General features: G+C 52.3%; 1 protein-coding gene across 1 annotated transcript; it reads left to right on the top strand.

Annotated features, from left to right (window-relative positions):
* Nucleotides 1-7,859: 7,859 nt before the first annotated feature.
* On the top strand, nucleotides 7,860-15,629 carry LOC141992561 (regenerating islet-derived protein 4-like). Its single transcript, XM_074961839.1, is given in 6 exon segments — nucleotides 7,860-7,942; nucleotides 8,599-8,678; nucleotides 11,487-11,632; nucleotides 12,016-12,153; nucleotides 13,705-13,819; nucleotides 15,559-15,629. Coding segments are annotated over 6 exon segments (633 nt in total).
* The last annotated feature ends 4,634 nt before the right edge of the window (nucleotides 15,630-20,263 follow it).

Below are 20,263 nucleotides of genomic sequence, written 5' to 3'. Positions count from 1 at the left end.
GAAAGGGACATTTTACCCCTTCCGGGTCCAATGCACTTCAGTGTTTGCAGCAACACTGGGCAGCCTTCTCAAAACATGGTAACGTTTATTAGTCACCGGAAATCCAGCAGCTGGGAGAGTCTTTAGGCCTGCGTGAGCGGTAAGCTTCAGACAGAATTCACCTTGGAGAAGCCAGGGCTTCGCCATACCCTGCTTCTCTGACCTCCTTCTTCTCTCTTCCGCTCTCTGAGTCCCAAAATGAAAGCTGCTGTGTCTGTGAACCCTGCTGTTAACACGGGCCCCTGACACCTGCAGTCCATTGTCCTCCTGCTGCCAACCACGCTGAGTTCACATGTTCAGCCTGCCTCGACTTCCCAGTCATGAAGTGTTAGTGGCCTGGTCTTTGGCTCTTCCTTCGTGACGCCCGATCCTCCTCTCACCTGTGCAGGTTCTATTCCGTTCATGTTCATGATTCTGGTCTCCAACCTGAGAGCCACGTGAGTCAAACACCTCATCCCTTCCCTCCATTCCAGGGGAAGCATTTTAACCCCTCTGTGCCCAGTGAGTAACAATACAAAGGCCAGTGGGTAAACTGAAATGCACAGAGTTCATAAAAACGTTACAGACCATTCCCAGTTCTGTCACACCAGGAGAGAACAGAGGCCCAGTGTGGGGATCATTTGTTTCGGACTGGATCTCCCTTATTCCTGTCATGACAGTGTAGGGACTAAGGCCCCCAAATTATGATTCATTGTTATTTAAGCTTTGGCTACGCATCAGGGCCTTTTAGTAAAGATAGGACAAAGGCCCAAGAGAATTAAATAAAATCCTCAAAGTCTAATGGCAGGGTCTTCAGAGTTTCTGAAGCCTTCCACAAGAGTGCAACACAGCCCAGAACTAACCTGTCAAACTAACTTGAGATTTTTTTTTTTATGCAATCACAAATTTGGTTGATAAAGGTAACAGGGTTGATGTAAGATACCTGACTTCTGCAAGGCATTTGACTTGGTATCACAGGGCATTTTGATTAAGAAGCTAGGACCATACAGACTCCACATGGCACACTCTGCGCCAGAGCCCAGTAGAAACCTGACCCTGTGGCAAAAGCCACCGCACGGTAACAGGAGCCATGATGACCATATCAGAGAGTCAGTAAATATCCCCAGATATAACCTGCCAAACCACAGACATGTGAGAACAGAGTCTCGTATAGTGCAAGTCTTACACCGCTTTCATCTTGCTATGGTCAGCACCTAGATACCAGGGTAACGGGCTCCCTGGAAATACAGTAGAGACGGACACTAGGGAGCGTGGGGAGCCCATTACAGGGCCAATACCTCGGCCACAAGCAGCACCCTCCAGTTATATTCCAGTCCTTGCGGGCCTGATTTTCCCGTCTGAACTTGTTTAGCTTCAACTTCCAGCCACTAGATTGTGTTGCACCTTTGTCTGCTAGATTGATGAGCCCATCACTAAATATTTGTTCCCCATGTAGGTATTTATAGAATGATCACTCGTCACCCCTTCACCTTCTCTTTGTTAAGCTAAACACATGTCACCATATGCACTAGGTGCAAAATGCCGCCCAGTCAGGACAGTGCATTTCCCAGTCTCTGCACAGATGTAAAGGACAACACCCAGTGCAGGGCGCTGACTAGCCAAGCACAGGGTGCGTGATGGGCTGAGTGGCTCCCTGGGCTTGACGGTCGGGAATTGGAAAAGTTTTCATTTTACCCTGCACTGATGGGGGCCAGGTCCCAGCTGGTGTGACTCCATTCACTCCAGTGGAGCTACGGCCAGTTTACACCCGCTGGGGTTCTAGCCCCAGTGATTCCAATGGAGCTCTGAGCAATGCCCACCCGCTGGGGGTCTGACCCCAAGGACTCCAATCGCCCTACACCAGACTGTACCCGCTGGGGATCCTGCCCACTGACTTCAGTGGCACTCCAGCTGATTTGCAAACAGAGGAGTGGCCAGCAGAGGGAGTTTGCCTCGGAGTTCACCTGCGGGGAGTTCCCACAGTCTTTTTTTGCCTTTCTGGCTTCTGTGAGCAGTAAATACAACATCTGAAGAGGCTCTTAGAAGGAAGACAATATGGATAGTGTGCTAGCAGCTGTTGTGACCTGCACAGGATGTTCCATGTTTGTCTTTCTCCCAGACAATAGAAGCAACTTTGTCTGTACGAAGTGCAAGATGGTCTCCACACTGGAAGAGAAGGCTAAAGGACTAGAGACCCAAGTATCAACCCTGCGTTGCATCAGGGAGAACTGGAAGTCCTGGCAAAGTCAAGGAATTATGATGTGATTGGAATAACAGAGACTTGGTGGGATAACTCACATGACTGGAGTACTGTCATGGATGGATATAAGCTGTTCAGGAAGGACAGGCAGGGCAGAAAAGGTGGGAGTTGCACTGTATGTAAGAGAGCAGTATGACTGCTCAGAGCTCAAGTATGAAACTGCAGAAAAACCTGAGAGTCTCTGGATTAAGTTTAGAACTGTGAGCAACAAGGGTGGTGTCATGGTGGGAGTCTACTATGGACCACCGGATCTACTATAGACCACCGGACAGGAGGATGAGGTGGACGAGGCTTTCTTCCGGCAACTCGCAGAAGTTACTAGATCGCACGCCCTGGTTCTCATGGGAGACTTCAGTCACCCTGATATCTGCTGGGAGAGCAATACTGCGGTGCACAGGCAATCCAGGAAGTTTTTGGAAAGTGTAGGGGACAATTTCCTGGTGCAAGTGCTGGAGGAACCAACTAGGGGCAGAGCTGTTCTTGACCTGCTGCTCACAAACAGAAGGATTAGTAGGGGAAGCAAAAGTGGATGGGAACCTGGGAGGCAGTGGCCATGATATGGTAGAGTTCAGGATCCTGACACAAGGAAGAAAGGAAAGCAGCAGAATACGGACTCTGGACTTCAGAAAAGGAGACTTTGACTCCCTCAGGGAGCTAATGGGCAAGATCCCCTGGGAGAATAACATGAGGGGGAAAGGAGTCCAGGAGAGCTGGCTGTATTTTAAAGAATCCTTCTTGAGGTTACAGGGACAAACCATCCCGATGTGTAGAAAGAATAGAAAATATGGCAGGTGACCAGCTTGGCTTAACAGTGAAATCCTTGCTGATCTTAAATACAAAAAAGCAGCTTACAAGAAGTGGAAGATTGGACAAATGACCAGGGATGAGTATAAAAATATTGCTCGGACATGCAGGAGTGAAATCAGGAAGGCCAAATCACACCTGGAGTTGCAGCTAGCAAGAGATGTTAAGAGTAACAAGAAGGGTTTCTTCAGGTATGTTAGCAACAAGAAGAAAGTCAAGGAAAGTGTGGGCCCCTTACTGAATGAGGGAGGCAACCTAGTGACAGAGGATGTGGAAAAAGCCAATGTACTCAATGCTTTTTTTGCCTCTGTCTTCACGGACAAGGTCAGCTCCCAGACTGCTGCACTGGGCAGCACAGCATGGGGAGGAGGTGACCAGCCCTCTGTGGAGAAAGAAGTGGTTCGGGACTATTTAGAAAAGCTGGACATGCACAAGTCCATGGGGCCGGATGCGCTGCATCCAAGAGTGCTAAAGGAGTTGGCGGATGTGATTGCAGAGCCATTGTCCATTATCTTTGAAAACTCATGGTGATTGGGGGAGGTCCCGGACGACTGGAAAAAGGCTAATGTAGGGCCCATCTTTAAAAAAGAGAAGAAGGAGGATCCTGGGAACTACAGGCCAGTCAGCCTCACCTCAGTCCCTGGAAAAATCCTGGAGCAGGTCCTCAAGGAATCAATTCTGAAGCACTTAGAGGAGAGGAAAGTGATCAGGAACAGTCAGCATGGATTCACCAAGGGCAAGTCATGCCTGACTAATCTAATTGCCTTCTATGACGAGATAACTGGCTCTGTGGATGAAGGGAAAGCAGTGGACGTGTTGTTCCTTGACTTTAGCAAAGCTTTTGACACGGTCTCCCACAGTATTCTTGTCAGCAAGTTAAAGAAGTATGGGCTGGATGAATGCACTATAAGGTAGATAGAAGGCTGGCTAGATTGTCGGGCTCAACGGGTAGTGATGAATGGCTCCATGTCTAGTTGGCAGCCTGAAACAAGTGGAGTGCCCCAAGGGTCGGTCCTGGGGCCGGTTTTGTTCAATATCTTCATAAATGATCTGGAGGATGGTGTGGATTGCACCCTCAGCAAGTCTGCAGATGACACTAAACTGGGAGGAGAGGTAGATACGCTGGAGGGTAGGGATAGGATACAGAGGGACCTAGACAAATTGGAGGATTGGGCCAAAAGAAGTCTGATGAAGTTCAACAAGGACAAGTGCAGAGTCCTGCACTTAGGACGGAAGAATCCCATGCACTACAGACTAGGGACCGAGTGGCTCGGCAGCAGTTCTGCAGAAAAGGACCTAGGGGTTACAGTGGACGAGAAGCTGGATATGAGTCAACAGTGTGCCCTTGTTGCCAAGAAGGCCAATGGTATTTTGGGATGTATAAGTAGGGGCATTGCCAGCAGATCGAGGGACGTGATCGTTCCCCTCTATTCGACACTGGTGAGGCCTCATCTGGAGTACTGTGTCCAGTTTTGGGCCCCACACTATAAGAAGGATGTGGAAAAATTGGAAAGAGTCCAGCGGAGGGCAACAAAAATGATTAGGGGACTGGAACACATGAGTTATGAGGAGAGGCTGAGGGAACTGGGGATGTTTAGTCTACAGAAGAGAAGAATGAGGGGGGATTTGATGGCTGCTTTCAACTACCTGAAGGGGGGTTCCAAAGAGGATGGCTCTAGACTGTTCTCAGTGGTAGCAGATGACAGAACAAGGAGTAATGGTCTCAAGTTGCAGTGGGGGAGATTTAGGTTGGATATTAGGAAAAACTTCTTCACTAGGAGGGTGGTGAAACACTGGAATGCGTTACCTAGGGAGGTGGTGGAATCTCCTTCCTTAGAAGTTTTTAAGGTCAGGCTTGACAAAGCCCTGGCTGGGATGATTTAATTGGGGATCGGTCCTGCTTTGAGCGGGGGGTTGGACTAGATGACCTCCTGAGGTCCCTTCCAACCCTGATATTCTATGATTCTATGATTCAGTATCCTATTAATGATACTTCATCCATAGATCCCAAAGCACTTTACAAAAAGACAAAAGGAAGACTTTCTGGAGAGAAGTCAGCGTTTGGTACTGCAGGCACAGCATGCTGAAGAATCAGAGAGCATAGTGCAGAACGGGGAAGAAAATTGGCAGCATGTGACCTGCCGAAGAAGAAAGAGGAGAACCCATGTACCCCCAATGCAGATATAGGTAAGAAACCGTTGTCAGGCTCTCTACACAGGAAGCACAGCGGAGAATGGTTTGAAAGAGTCAACTGAGGGAAGGGATCAGAAGGAGACCCCATCGACCAGAAGGCATGGGATGCATTGTCCTAGGAGTGGGGGATCCACGACCACCACTCCCAAGAGGAGGAGATGGGTGGTGGTGCTCGGGGACTCCCCCCTAAGGGGGACAGAGTCATCCATCTGCCGTCCAGACCGGGAAACTCGAGAAGTGTGCTGCTTGCCTGGAGCTGGAAATCAGAATGTGATGGAGTGTCTGCTGAGACTGATCAAGCCCTTGGACCACTACCCTTTCCTACTTCTCCCATGTGGGCACCAATGATACTGCCAAGAATGACTTTGAGTGGGTCACTGTAGACTACGTGGCTCTGGGACGAAGGATAAAGGAGTTTGACGGGCAATTCGTGTTCTCATCCATCCTCCCGTTGAAGGAAAAGGTGCAGGTAGGGACTATTGAATTGTGGAGGTGAATGCGTGGTTACACAGGTGGTGTCGGAGAGAGGGCTTTGGATTCTTCGACCATGGGATGTTGTTCCCGGAAGAAGGATTGCTAGGAAGAGATGAGATCCACCTAATGAAGAGAGGGAAGAGCATCTTCGCAGGCAGGCTTGCTAACCTAGTGAGGAGGACTTTAAACTAGATTCACCAGGGAATGGAGACCTAAGCCCTGAGGTAAGTGGGGAAGTGGGATACCGGGAGAAAACACAAAGAGGAGGGTGCAATAGGGGAGGCCTCCTGATTCAGACTGAGAACATAGGGCAATTGGCTAGTTATCTTAGGTGCCTGTACATGATCGCAAGAAGCCTGGGAAACAAGCAGGAAGAATTGGAAGGCCTGGCACAGTCAAGGAACTCTGATGTGATTGGAATAACAGAGACTTGGTGGAATAACTCACATGACCGGGCAGCCTCACCTCACCTCACCTCAGTCCTCAGAAAAATCATGGAGCAGGTCCTCAAGGAATCCATTTTGAAGCACTTGGAGGAGAGGAAGGTGATCAGGAACAGTCAACATGGATTCACCAAGGGCAAGTCATGCCTGACCAACCTGATTGCCTTCTATGAGGAGATAACTGACTCTGTGGATATGGGGAAAGCGGTGAATGTAATATACCTTGACATGAGCAAAGCTTTTGACATAGTCTCCCACAATATTCTTGCCAGCAAGTTAAAGAAGTATGGGCTGGATGAATGGACTATAAGGTGGATAGAAAGCTGGCTAGATCATTGGGCTCAACGGGTGATGATCAACGGCTCGATGTCTAGTTGGCAGCTGGTATCAAGCGGAGTGCCCCAGGGTTCGGTCCTGGAGCCGGTGTTGTTCAACATTTTTATTATTGATCTGGATGATGGGATGGATTGCACCCTCAGCAAATTCTCAGATGACACTAAACTGGAGGGAGAGGTAGATACACAGAGTGACTTAGACAAACTGAAGGGCTGGACCAAAAGAAGTCTGATGAGGTTCAACAAGGATAAGTGCAGAGTCCTGCACTTAGGAAGGAAGAATCCCAAGCACCGCTACAGGCTGAGGACCCTACTGGCTAAGTGGCAGTTCTGCAGAAAAGGACCTCGGGATTACAGTGGATGAAAAGTTGGATATGAGTTAGCAGTGTGCCCTTGTTGCCAAGAAGGCTAACGGCATCTTGGGATGAATTACTAGGAGCATTGCCAGCAGATCAAGAGAAGTGATTATTCCCCTCTATTCAGCACTGGAGTACTGCATCCAGTTTTGGGCCCCCCAAAACAGAAAGGATGTGGACAAATTGGAGAGAGTCCAGCAGAGGGCAATGAAAATGATTAGGGGGCTGGGGCACATGATTTATGAGGAGAGGCTGAGGGAACGGGGCTTATTTAGGCTGCAGAAAAGAAGAGAGAGGGGGGATTTGATAGCAGCCTTCAACTACCTGAAGGGGGGTTCCAAAGAGGATGGAGCTCAGCTGTTGTCAGTGGTGGCAGATGACAGAACAAGGAGCAATGGTCTCAGGTTGCAGTGTGGGAAATCTAGGGTGGATGTTAGGAAACACTATTTCACTAGGAGGGTGGTGAAGCACTGGAATGAGTTACCAAGGGAGGTGGGGGAATCTCCACCCTTAGAGGTTTTTAAGGCCTGGCTTGATAAAGCCCTGGCTGGGATGATTTAGTTGGGGATCAGTCCTGCTTTGAGCAGGGGGTTGGACTAGATGACCTCCTGAGGTCTCTTCCAACCCTAATCCTCTATAATTCTATGATTTACACTCCCTGGGGATCTGCCCAGAACTTTTCACTGGACAAGATGGACGGGAGTAGTTGGGCCAGTCAGGGTCAGGGCATGATGGCTCCCAACAGCAACACTGATCTCAGGGCTGACAGACGAGGGGGAGGGAACAACTCTTATTTTATCTGTTATCTGAGCCCTGACAAGCACTTTCTCCTGCTCACAGCCCAGGTGGCGGGTGTGTCAGGGCTCCTCTTATCTCTGTTTGCCATGGCAGTAAATGATTGTATCCATCATCAGCACAGATTTGCATGTTCAGTATTGACACCTGGTCCCCACCACTTCCCTGGACTGGTCTATAAATGCCCCAGGCACGGCCAGTGTCCCATGCAGGCTGCACTTGAACTGACCTTGCACCAGAGCAGCTACGCAGAGAGACAATCAGGTGAGACCCTGGCTTCCTCCAGCTTCTTCCTCCTCCTGCGCTGGGTGGCTGGCAGCAGCTGATCCGTTACAGGGGCGAGTGCCCTGTGTGAGTCCCCTGACCCTGGGGCCGTCTCTGTCTCACCCCTTCCTCCCACCCAGCACAGCCCTGCATGTGGTACCCTTATGCCCTGCAGAGCCGTGCCGAGCCCTCTGCCCCTCCCAGAGCTTGGCCCAGCATCCAGTCCTGTGTCCAGTCCTTGCTGGAGCATCACTCTGCAGGGCAGCTCTCCCATTGGACCCCTTCTCCCAGTCAGGGTGCCACGGGGGTCCCAGCCCCCATCACCCCTCCCCTCCTTTCCCCGCCCCAACCACATGGTGTTAGCTTTCCAGACACTCAATCTCCCTGGAGCTGGAAATATGAGTGTGATTCAAACACCTGTCAGTGGAGGAAAGGCCCCAGGGGCGGGGGCAGTGGGTGTTTCACGGACCAGGGGCTGGGTGGTAACACGAGAGGACTCCATGTTTCTAAAACTAAACTGGCTCTCTAGTCAGGCCATTTAGCAAACAGCCCCAGTTCCAAAGCACTGAAATGCCCCATGAGGGATGGCAGGGGGTTGCTCTGGGGCGCATCTCAGGCTGTCATGGCCCCATCTCCCTTGTGTGTTTTCTCCACAGGGGAAGCGAGAAGATGGGACCAGTCGCCTACTTCAGCCTCTGCCTCCTCGGCTGCCTCATCTTTAACCCCTCGCTGGAAAGTGAGTCCCTGCCCGGCCCCTCGGAGCTGGAGACCCCAGGCTCTGTTTGCCCTTGATGGGAAGTGAATTTATTTCACCCAGGGCCCCCAGCCCCACCATGTGGAAGCAGCCAACAAAGCCAACCCCAGCCAGCCGCTCAGCCCCTGCCCAAGGGGCGAGGCTGCTTCCTGCTGCCCCTGGCTCTGAGTGCAGAGGGAATCCCTGAGACCTCCTGGGGCTGAGTGTGAGAGACAGGCTGGGAGCTAGACCCGCCCCATCTCCTCTTCCTGCTTACGGGGTGACTCTCCCCACCGGGGCGAGGGGGAGGCATCCCAACCAGGGAACAGACTGTGCCAATAACATCCCAAACGAGTGACCGCCATCTCTTTTCAGGGGGCTCAAAATGGCGCCTCTTCGTAAACTTAATCCTTCTGCTTTGGGATAATCCAAACCCTTCCCCCCTCCTCCTGTGCCAAGAAGAGTCCTGGGACCCACAGACTATTTCTCTCCCCCGGCCCCCCCTTCCTTACTTATCCCCACCAATCTCTGCACTTACTCCACATGCTCCTAATCCCTGGGAATAGAAATTGTATGGGGGGCCATGAATGTTCAGAAAATTTGGTTTGGGGTGCAGGAGGGGGTGAGGTCTCTGGTTGGGGGTGCACGCTCCAGGGTGGGGCCAGAAATGAGGAGTTCAGGGTAAGAGAGGGGCTCAGGGCTGGGGTGGGAGAATAGGGTGCAGAGGGGATGAGGGCTCTGGCTGGGGGTGCGGGCTCTGGGGTGGGGCTGGGGATGAGGAGTTTGGGGTGTAGGAGGGTGCTCTGGGCTGGGACCATGGGGTTCAGAGGGTGGGGAGAGGGATCAGGGATGGGATAGGGGGTTGGGGTGCGAGGAGAGGCTAAGGGGTGCAGGCTCCAGGCGGCTCTTATCTCAAGGGGCTCCCGGAAGCATTGGCCATGTCCCCACTCTGGCTCCTACACAGAGCCACGGCCAGGTGGCTCTGTTCACTGCTCTGTCCGCAGGCGCCGCCCCTGCAGCTGCCATTGGCTGCAGTTCCCAGCCAATGGGAGCTGTGGGGGTGGTGCTTCGGGTGGGGGCAGTGTGCAGAGCGGAGTCCCCTGGCTGCCCCTACACATAGGAGCCAGAGGGGGCCATGCCACTGCTTCTGGAAGCAGGATGGAGCGGCTCCCAACCCTACTCCCCAGCTGGAGCGTGGCAATCCCCAGACCCTGCTCTGCAGCAGGAGCTTGAGGACTGGATTAAAATGGCTGGTGGGCCAGATCCTGCCCATGGGCCATAGTTTGGCCACCCCTTGTCCTGCCATCCAGCAGACACGGAGAACAATTGATCACCATCCTCTTTATAACAGCCCGTAACAGGTGTGAAGACTGTTCTCTGATCACCCCTCAGTCTTCTTCTCTCTAGACTGAACAAGCCCAGCTTATTAACCTCTCCTCACAGGTCAGGTTTCCAAACCGTTTAGCATTTTTGTTGCTCTCATTTTCCGGACTCTCCCCATCTTATCCACGTCTTTCTGAGAGTGCGGCACGCAGACCTGGACACAGAACTCCAGCTAAGACCTCGCCTCATGGTCACTTTCACCCAAATATCTTCAGAGTTCAGATTTGCAACCAAATCCTCCCTGTTAGTCAGAATGAAGTCTAATGTGGCTCTTCCCCTTCTTACTTTCTCCACCTTAGGAAATAAGAAGTTATCCCCAATACATTCTAAGAACGATTTGAAAATTTTATGTTTTGCCATATTGCTTTTCCAACAGATATCTGGGAAGCTGAAGTCCCCCCATTAGCACCAGATATTGTCTTTTGGATATTTCTGTTCTTTGTTCTAGAAATACCCTATCCACCTCCTTCTCCCCGAGATTTGGTGGACTATAGTAGACCCCTAACATAACATCACCCCTCTTTTTTCCCCCTTTTATCTTTACCCAGAGACTTTCAGTTGGTCTGCCTCTCACCTTCTGGACCTCAGAATTATATATTCTTGATGTATAATGGAACACCTATTCCTTTTTTCTCTGCCTGTCCTTCCTGAACAAGCTATACCTCTCTCTACCAATATTCCAGTCAGGAGATTTATCCCCCCGGGATGTTAATTAAGTAATAATTTAGCTTAAATACTAATACTTCCAGTTCTTCCATTTACTCCCCATACTCCTTGCGTGTGTGTATAGACATCTGAGATGTACAGCAGATGCCCGCACTGTTCTCCCTCTTGTTGCTCCTATGACCTCATTGTAATTTCCCTTGTCCCCCGCCAACATTTGGCCTTCTGTTAAGGTCACCTGTGGGATTTTGTCACCCATCCCTTTTGAACCTAGTTCAAAGCTCTCCTCACTAGGTTAGCAAATCAGTGTGTGGTGTCCCTTCAGCCTCTACTATACTCCAATGCCCCCAACTTCCCCTCTGCTCCCAGTCACACCAGTGTCCCCATGACACCCAGTGCTCTCCATCCTCACCCCCACAGTCCCCTGTGTACTCTGATTCAACCCCCTTGATACCCCTCCCTGTCAGGTTCCCCAGTGCTCCTTCACAGAAGATAGGAGGAGACCATCTTCACGGAGGACAGCCCAGCTCCTGTCCCCTTGGAGAGGAGACGGTGGTAATTATTAGTACGACAGCCTCACTGCTCCTGACAAAGGTGGCAAGGGAGGGGCAGCTCTTTTAACTGCGTGGCTTCAGCTCCATTGAAAGTAATAGGAGATAGTGGCCATTCTGAGAGAGGGCAAACGTTCACAGGATATGGGGAGAACTGGAGAAGCTGGAATGATGACAGCCGGCACCTCTGCTCCCATTCTCTTCTCTGAAACAGCCTCTCACCACACTGTTCTCTCTCCCCATCCCATCCCCTCTCTCGGATCAGGAATAGGGGCCACGTCCTGTTTCCCTGAATGGCTGTTCTACCAAGGCCACTGCTATGGGTTCTTCCCTGAAAAGGTGTCCTGGTCAGAAGCTGAGGTACGAGGCTCTTCTCAGGGATCCACGGGGTGGGTTAGTGGGCAGGGGCTGAAGGGGTTTGGTGACATCACCATTGGCCCCAGTGTGTACCCCTGCAGAGGATGGGTGGGGAGGCTGCAGAAGTGACGTGGCTGGTGCAGAAGCGGGCCAAGGAGGAGTGGGAGGAGCCAGGGTTGAGCTCAGGGGTGAGGGGCTCCTAGAGGCTGGCCGAGGGCAAAGCCCGGCACAGGGTGTGTTTTATTCAGCACTCAGCAGGGGTAAAACACGCCCGGCTCCCTCCTTTAGCTGTGCGTTCCTGTGACTGGGCCCTGCCCTTCCTTGTTGCCTGCCAAACAGCATCCTCCTGCAGGGGGTAACAGGCCTCGCTGATGTCCCTGCCGCAGGTGCAGTGTCAGTATCACCACAAAGGGGCCCATCTCGCCTCCATTATCAATGGTGCAGAAGGGGACACGTTGGCCAGATACATCACCGAGTCAGGCTCCAAGGATCATGTCTGGATCGGACTGCACGATCCCCGGGAGGTGAGTGCCCGGAGCCTGCTTTGCCTATGGCAGTTGTTCACCCTCTCCATGACTCTGTTTCCCAAGGGCTGTGCAGAGACCATGTCCCATGAGACCTTCATAGGGGCTACTAGGAGCTCCCTCCCCCTCTCCTACACCCTTCCCCTGTCATGGGCACCAGACTCTCCCATGTGCACTCCATCTTTAACCCCTGCCCTCCCGCACCCTTTCCATCTCCATCCTTCCGTAGGTTCTGACTCCCCTTTGGCTTTTCCCTGCTAAATACAACCAGGCCCTGGTCTCTCTGGTCATCAAACCAACCTTTGACCAGCATCTGCCTCTCCAACTACTGCCCCATCTCCCTTCCCCCTTGCCAGCTCATGCAATGTGCCGTGCCCTCCCGCTGCACCCCGCATCCCGTCTCCACTCCACTCTGACCAAGTTTTCCAGCCACTTTTTCCTGCCCAAGACTTGAGCCTCTGCTCCCCCTTCACCTCTAAGTTGCCCCGACACTGCTGGTCGCTCCCTCAGCTTGGGGATCCCGTCCTCACCTGGTTCTTTGTAGGAGAGCCCCCAGCTCCTTAGGGCAGGGAAACAAAGGGGGAGCCGTCACAGGCTGGGAAGGAGCCCCAGTGGGGGAAGGAGCCATTATGAACAGGGGACTGGAAAGAACCTCTCGGGTCACCGAGTCCAGCCCCTGCTATGGCCGGCAACCCCCTCACACCACCCCCTTCGTAAACTTACCAAGCTCCACCTGAAGCATTGTCTCCAGGCGTTTTCTTTCCCTCCCCACCGCTAGGGAGGCGCTGGGGTCCGGAGGCTCCCCGAACAGCATGCACAGACTCAGGCCCTGGATCCCCCGCCCCAGACCGGAGGCTAGGTTGGACTCTGAATGGGAGGAGTGACAGGCTCTGTGTCCCATTCTCTAGTCTCCTCAGCCATCCAGCTCCCCCCAACCTGGCAATAGATTGGAACTAGTTCTCTGACCCCCGAAGCCAGCTAGTCCCCCCATGAGCTGAGGCCAGGCCAGAGCCAGCACCCCTAGAGGTGAAAGGCCCCATGTCCCCTTCTCTGATTCTACTGAGCTAGCCAGTCCTGCTAACCTGGGGTCAGACTGGTGCTGAGCCCACTAGAGGGGAAGAGGCCCCGTGTCCCATTCCCTGATCCATCCAGCATCTCCATCACAGACGCCCTTTTATTTTGCTTAAGCAGGAGGAGATCACCCACCTTAAAACCACTAGTGCCCCCCGGCGGGTCTTGCCTATGGGGTTTAGGGACTAGAACACACTCCAGAGTGACTCTGCTCCATCACCAGGTAATTCATTAATTCAAGCGACGGGCTTGGAAGGCAGAAGGTGACGTTCATGTGCTGTGTTACTATTAGATCAGCGTCTCCAGGTCCTGTCCCCCCGAGCTGGTCTCTCCCCACCCGCTGCCCCACGGCCCTTCCCCGACTCTCTCCCACTGCCTGAGTAGGGCACTTCTGTGTTGGGTTTAGGTGTTTGTAGGGTGCCTTGTCACCAAGGTCTCTTCTCCGCGGGACCCCACAACCTTTCTCCCCTGTCTCTGCAGAACAGACGCTGGAGGTGGACAGATGGCTCCCCGTATCGCTACAAAGCTTGGTACCCCGGGGAACCAAACAATAAATATGGTGTCGAGTACTGTGTCGAGCTGCTGAGCTACAGTGGTAAGCAGATGGTTCAAACACACATGCACCAACAAAGAAGCCAAGACACACACCCTGGCCACACACTCCAGCTCTATCTGCGGAGATGGCCTCCTGTCCTGTCACCCTGCCTCTCTCCCTCAGCTCACACTGCCACTCTCTCTCCCCTCATCTCACCTGGTAACTCCTCCTGCAAGCATCCCAGTTTGAGACTCAGCTCCAGTCAGAGGAAGGCCATCCAGTACATTTGGCGCCAGACGATCAGTTGAAGGGAAAGACCAGAGCAGAGCTATTGCCCACTAGGTGCCATGTAGGTGGGGTATGGGTCCTTCGGTTGGTGCTTTGGTGGCTTTTGGCACTCTAATTCTGAAGACAGCAAGGGGACTATTTGGGCCCCAGGAAAATTTAGAGCAACCTCAGGACTGCTCTGACAGTGGCAGTAACAAACTGGACAGCCAGAGCACAGGGGCTTCGGACACACCCCAGCCTGTCCCCTATGTTGAGGAGGCCAGGGCTGGGCAGGGCAGCTCTCTCTGCTGGGCTCCCCTATGTGAGAAGAATCCCCAGCTGGCCATTAAGGCAGCTTCCTGCTGTCCGTGTTGCTGGAGTGAAATAGGGGGGTGGAGCGGGGCTGAAAGTCTCGTCTCATTCGCTGGCAATAGGACGGAGAGCTGCGTGAACAGGGGAAGCTCACTCGCTAATTCATGAGTGACTCATTCTTCATGGGCCATGCTAGTCACACGGACTCGCCCACCCATCCGATGCTCACGAGTCTGAGTGTTCAGCAGCGTTGGTACGAACGCTCCTTTCCCCACAAACTCACACTGGGCAGGACATTTCCCCCCAGTGTCCCCTACTTAAAAGTGTCACTCGTCCAATCCTGGAGCGGGAACAGTGCCATGTGACCTGCATGACCAATCACACACACAGCTAATAGTTGAAGTGAAAACTACTGCAAAACCAGTGTGGGAACCGTTTCTGAATAGCGCTCCCGGGGCTGTGTGGCTCTGCGAATGGGGAAGAGGGTGAAATTCACAGCAATTCATCAAACCGAATCCTTAGTGCTGTCCGCTGGGAAGAGATGCTGCCTCTGGGCCATGCCCAAACCCAGATGTGTAGGAGATGGAGGTAGGGCCGGCTCGTTCAGCACAGAGCAAGCCAGATTCCCTCTTCCTGAGCTTGTCTCCCCGCTGGCACCTGGCCAGGGCTCTGCGCTCTCCTTTCTGGCCTTTTGAGGGGCGTTGGTGGGGAGGTAACAGCAGTCACAGATTGAGAGGCAGCCTGGTGTAGAGGACAGGTAAGGGACTGTGACACAGGAGACCTGGCTGCTATTTCCAGCCCTGTCACTGATCTGCTGGGTGACCTTGAGCAAGTCATTTCCCAACTCCATGCCTCAGTTTCCCCTCCCACCTCTTGTCTATTTAGACTGTGCGCTCTCTGGGCAGGGATACTCTGTCAGTGTGTGTGGACACAGCACCTAGCACCAAGAGGCCCCGTCCTGCTCTCATCAGACACTTTCCAACACAATAGAAGAGGGTCTTCCATGGTTACGCTGACTCAGGGTCCCTTAGGGAACGATGGAGCTGTCCCTGTCTGAGGCACATGGGCCTTCATCTCCAGCCTCCTCATCCTCGCAGCCTCATTCACGGGGGCTGGGGTCTTCTCTCAGCAGGGTGCAATGAGGGGGGTTGTCACTGTAAGGGCAGGAATGGCCCAACTTGCCCTTCCCCTGCCCCAGTGATTTCTGTTTTGCCTTCTAGATTTTAAGAACTGGAATGATAAAGACTGTCATACGAAAAACGCCTACGTTTGCCAGTATGAACTCTCGTGAGGGGAGTCGCTCGCCTGCGCCTGAAGGGGGAGCTCCGCACCTGGGATGCAAAAGAACTGGGCTCCTTGGGCACGATCAGGCAACATCCCAGACTTTCCGATGCTTTTGCTGTATCAAGGGACAGTCCTCTCCCCCCCTGAGAGGCCAGATCTCACTTCCCCAGCTGCAAACTCTCTTCCCCGAAGTGTGTCTGTTCTAGTTACACTCCTGCCCCTTCCCCTCAGTGGCTGCAGCCCACAACAAGAATAAACTCTCCTGAGCATGCAGTTCTGTGTGTGTCTCCTCTGTCCCAATCCTGGCCCCTGCGTAGATTCGTCCAGCCAGCCCCCTCTGACTGTGTCCTGAGCCGCCCAGATCCCACTCGAGGAGAAGAAGGGAACCCCCCGAGGGAGGCAGGATGGGCCTGGCCTTTTAGACAACAGACAAGACTTGTTTCAGAGTAGCAGCTGTGTTAGTCTGTATCCGCAAAAAGAACAGGAGTACTTGTGGCACCTTAGAGACTAACCAATTTACTTGATCATAAGCTTAAGACGTAGGACAAGACTTGGTTTACTTCCAGATAACTGCAATACCCAGAGTTTCCTCTCTCTTCTGGCCCACCCATCTCCTCCTGGTCCCATCTCCACGCAGACACCGAGCTCCTCCAAGCAGGGTCGTGTCTAGCTGTTGTGTGAACATCAGGGTGTGGACGTCTGAGCCTGCACAACCGTAGCTGAGAGCTGTAGCAGACTCCTGGGGATCCGGCACTGAGAGGCAGGGGCGCCGGAATCGGGAGGGCTCTTCCCTCCCCCTTTTTAACACGAAGAAACCGGCCTCGGGGGCCGGCGAGAGCAGGGAGCGCCGTCTCAGCAGCGCCAGCCCCTGCTCAGCCAGGACCGGCAGGCGCCGTGGGTGGCTGCGCTTCCCAGCCTGGACTCCGCAGGCGGGGGAGGAATCCAGCTGGGGGCCAGTTGACGTGTTGGGAGACAATCAGGGAGGGGATGGACAGAGTTTGGGCGGGGGGCTGCATGGGGGTCACGTGCAACTCCCCCCTGCCCCAGCAGAGGGGGCTGGATGGAGCTGCTGTTCTCCTGCTGGGTGCTCTGCTCTGCAGCAGGACATGGCCTCCTGGGTCCCAGTGCCCACCCTTTCTCTGCGCAAAGGTGAGTGCCCGGGGGGGGCGGGGAGGCAGGGCAAGAGGTGCTGGGGGAAGGGGCATGGGGGGGAAGAGACAGTGGGGAATGGGGGTGGGATAGGGCAGAGGGGAGAGAAGGGGTTGGGGCAGGGGGCAGTGAGGAAAGGAAGGGGGATGGGATGGGGAAAAGAAGGGGATATGGGAATGGGGCGGGGAGCAGGAGCCTGGCGTGCGCCATCCCCTCAGCAGCAGAAGCCGCCCCGAGAGGAAGGCAGCCGCAGCAGCACCAGGAGGCGCCGGAGCAGCGGCATCTCTGCAGCAGCTGGTGCTGGAGTGGCCGCATCGTGGCGGCAGCAGGGGGGGCTCCCCCGATAACCTGGCCCATCTCCCCGCCTGCCCCGCTCCCCAGCACCGGCAGCCCAGGTACCACTCCAGGCAGGGGGAGAGAGCCAGGGAGCCAGGGGAAACGGCTTCAGTGCACACCTGCCCCAGCAAATATAGTAGGCAAAGTATGCCTACGGGGGACGCACCTACCCGAAGGGGCTCACCTCGGCTCTCGCTGCCCTTTAGGCAGCGTTTCAATCCGCAGCTCATCCGAGCTCCCCACCCCGGTCATAAGAACATAACAACGGCCATATTGGATCAGGCCAAAGGTCCATTTAGCCCAGTCTCCTGTCTTCCGACAGTGGCCAGTGCCAGGTGCCCCAGAGGGAATGAACAGAACAGGGAACCATCAAGTGATCCCTCCCCTGTCGCCCATTCCCGGCTTCTGGCAAACAGAGGCTAGGGTCACCCTCCCTGCCCATCCTGGCTAATAGCCATTGATGGTCCTATCCTCCAGGAACTTCTCTAGTTCTTTTTTGAACGCTGTTATAGTCTTGGCCTTTACAACATTCTCTGGCAACAAGTCCCACAGGTTGACTGCGCGTTGTGTGAAGAAATACTTCCTTGTGTTTGTTTTCAACCTGCTGCCTATTAATTATTTGGTGACCCCTAGTTCTTGTGTTATGTGAAGGAGTAAATAACACTTCCTTATTCATTTTCTCCACACCTGCCCAGACAGTATAGCCCTCTATCATATCCCCCCTTAGTCATCTCTTTTCCAAGTTGAAAAGTCCTTGTCATTTTAATCTCTCCTCATACAGAAGCTGTTCCATCCATCTAATCATTTTTGTTACCCTTCTCTGTTCCTTTTTTAATTCCAATATATATTTTTTGAGATGGGGTGACCAGATCAGGCCAGAGAGAGGGACCCAGGTGACATCACCTCCTTTTGGGGCTTTGGCTGAATCCCAAACACCACCTGGGATTTGAACCAGGATTAGACTTTAACAACAGCACCAACGCCGGCTCCAGCACATTGTACCTAACGTCTTCTTCCCCAAAAGGACAGTTATTACCACCTTTCATCCCACCGCAGAGACTGTCACACGGGGGGGAGGGGACCTTTTACACGCTCTCTGCTGCTAAGAGGAAAGGGAACAAGGGTGAAGATAAAAGCCTTGCTTAACACTACATTTCAATGCTCCTGGCTCCCATTTGAGTTTTTTCCTTTTTGTGTTTTGGTCAATCCATTTCTAACTCTGCTCGGAATTTTATAATGTATATGCCACAATGCTAAACTGGCTGAGGTCGCTAAATACCCACCGCTGGACCTTGTTTAACACTGTTCAGTGCTGGACAGCTACTGGGTTATGTTAACACCTTTGGCCTATACATTCCATCTAAATTAACACAACAGGCCCTGGCATGGGTGGGGCCTCTAGGCATGGCCTACCACAGTGTAACTTCACCCTTCAGCCAGGTGGAGTCGGCAGCACCCACAGACAGGTTCAATACCTAGGGGTTCCTCTTAACACTGCCACAAAGAACCAGCTCAAGGCCCCACCCAGTAATCTGGGGAAATTAAGCACCATACTGGGACATTCATAACCATCCCGGAGGCTTCCCCACTCACAGGCACTGAGTCTGTGTGTAACCAAAGAGAACTGCTGTTGAAAGGGAAAGGGAACCCAGCATTAGTTTGGGAAAACATCACATCCACATTCAAACACATGTGATCATAAAACAACCCGACCCCAGAGTACTCTGGGCAGTGTCCTTTGCCTCAGTTTCCCACCTTGTGGTTGGAAAGTCTGACAAACAAATGTCCCGTTAGCACATTCCTCCCCTCTCCCTCCACTGCACCCTACTCACAGTTGGCCGTCCTTGGTCATCAAAGACCCAGAGTTCAGAGGGGCCTTAATTTGGGTTCACCAAACACCACCAGGACGTGCATCGAGCACAACTGACCCTGCTGCCACCATTCGCTCTGCCACCATCAGTCACTCCGGCGCTGCTGCTGTGTTATTTTGGATTTAAGGGAAGTGTGTACCTTAGAATGTAACTAAGCTAACTGGAGCCGTATTATGTGCATTTAATAAAATAAAAAACTACATAGTTAAGGGTTAATTAAAAACAGGCTTTTAAAGGCAAGGTTAAAACTAGCTGGCAGTTTTTGCTAATGAAAATAAAAAAACCGTCAACAAGTATAACTAAAAGCCTTGATCAACAAAAGACTTTTAAATCTGGGCACCTTCAATATAAAAGTTTATTGAAACTTAGGAAATGTAATAATTTAGTAGGGGTCATTATGACCTATGTGTTTTGTGAATGTTAATTATAAAAAACTAGTTAATATAGTGTACTATACAGCAGTCCTCTGAAGCCATCTTCAGAGACTTTTTCCTGACACCTTTTCTCCCTGGTGGGCGAACAACTGGCCGTTGTGTACCCGCTGTTAATTTACTCAATACCATTCCAGATTTTAGGAAAATATCTGAACTGTTCGAAACCTATTGCTTCTGTCTGTGTCCTTAAATCTAATAAACTGCAGTTTTAAATAAAGCAGGCTTACTTGCGTTAATCTTTTATCGGACGGAATTGCTACGTTCCCATTGATTTATTCGTGACACCGCCTAACATGAAAGAGTTAAGTTGCCCCTGCTGTGTTTTCTGAAAACCCTGGGTAACGGACTTGGGCAAGCCAGCCAGGAGTGGTGTAGAGGAAGGGAGTTTCTTTGTTTGTTGCACTAGGTGAAGGGGGCAGTAGAACAGGGTCGCAACCTATAATTCTCCACGCCATAGCCTGTGAGTTGATTTACAGTCCCATTCCGTTGTTGAGTTACAGGCTCAGGCTGAAAAGCCTGGTTGAGTAAAAGGTATGTCAGAAGGACAGAGAACACCTGGAGAGAAAGAAAAGCTGGAAGTAGATTTGTGTAATAGCTTGGCAGATTTCATGCAGGAGCATGATAATGGTTTCGGAAGCCTGGGAGCTGTACCGGTCCCAGAGCCTTCCTGCAGCTTTATAAGTAGATGGTAGAATTAAAGATAAAAATTAAGAAGTTAAAAAAAATTAAAAAGACAAAGAAATACCCAGACTAAGGGCAGCTCAGATAGTGGTACTGCAGAAGCTGATGTGTGACAGTAAGAGAGAGAATAGAGCAGGCTGGAGCAGAAAGTGTTTGGATTGAATCAACAG

The sequence above is a fragment of the Natator depressus genome, chromosome 1 (genome assembly GCF_965152275.1).
Source record: "Natator depressus isolate rNatDep1 chromosome 1, rNatDep2.hap1, whole genome shotgun sequence".
Lineage (NCBI taxonomy): Eukaryota > Metazoa > Chordata > Testudines > Cheloniidae > Natator > Natator depressus.
Note: the sequence above shows the minus strand (reverse complement) of the source record. Positions and strands in the feature narration are given on the sequence as shown.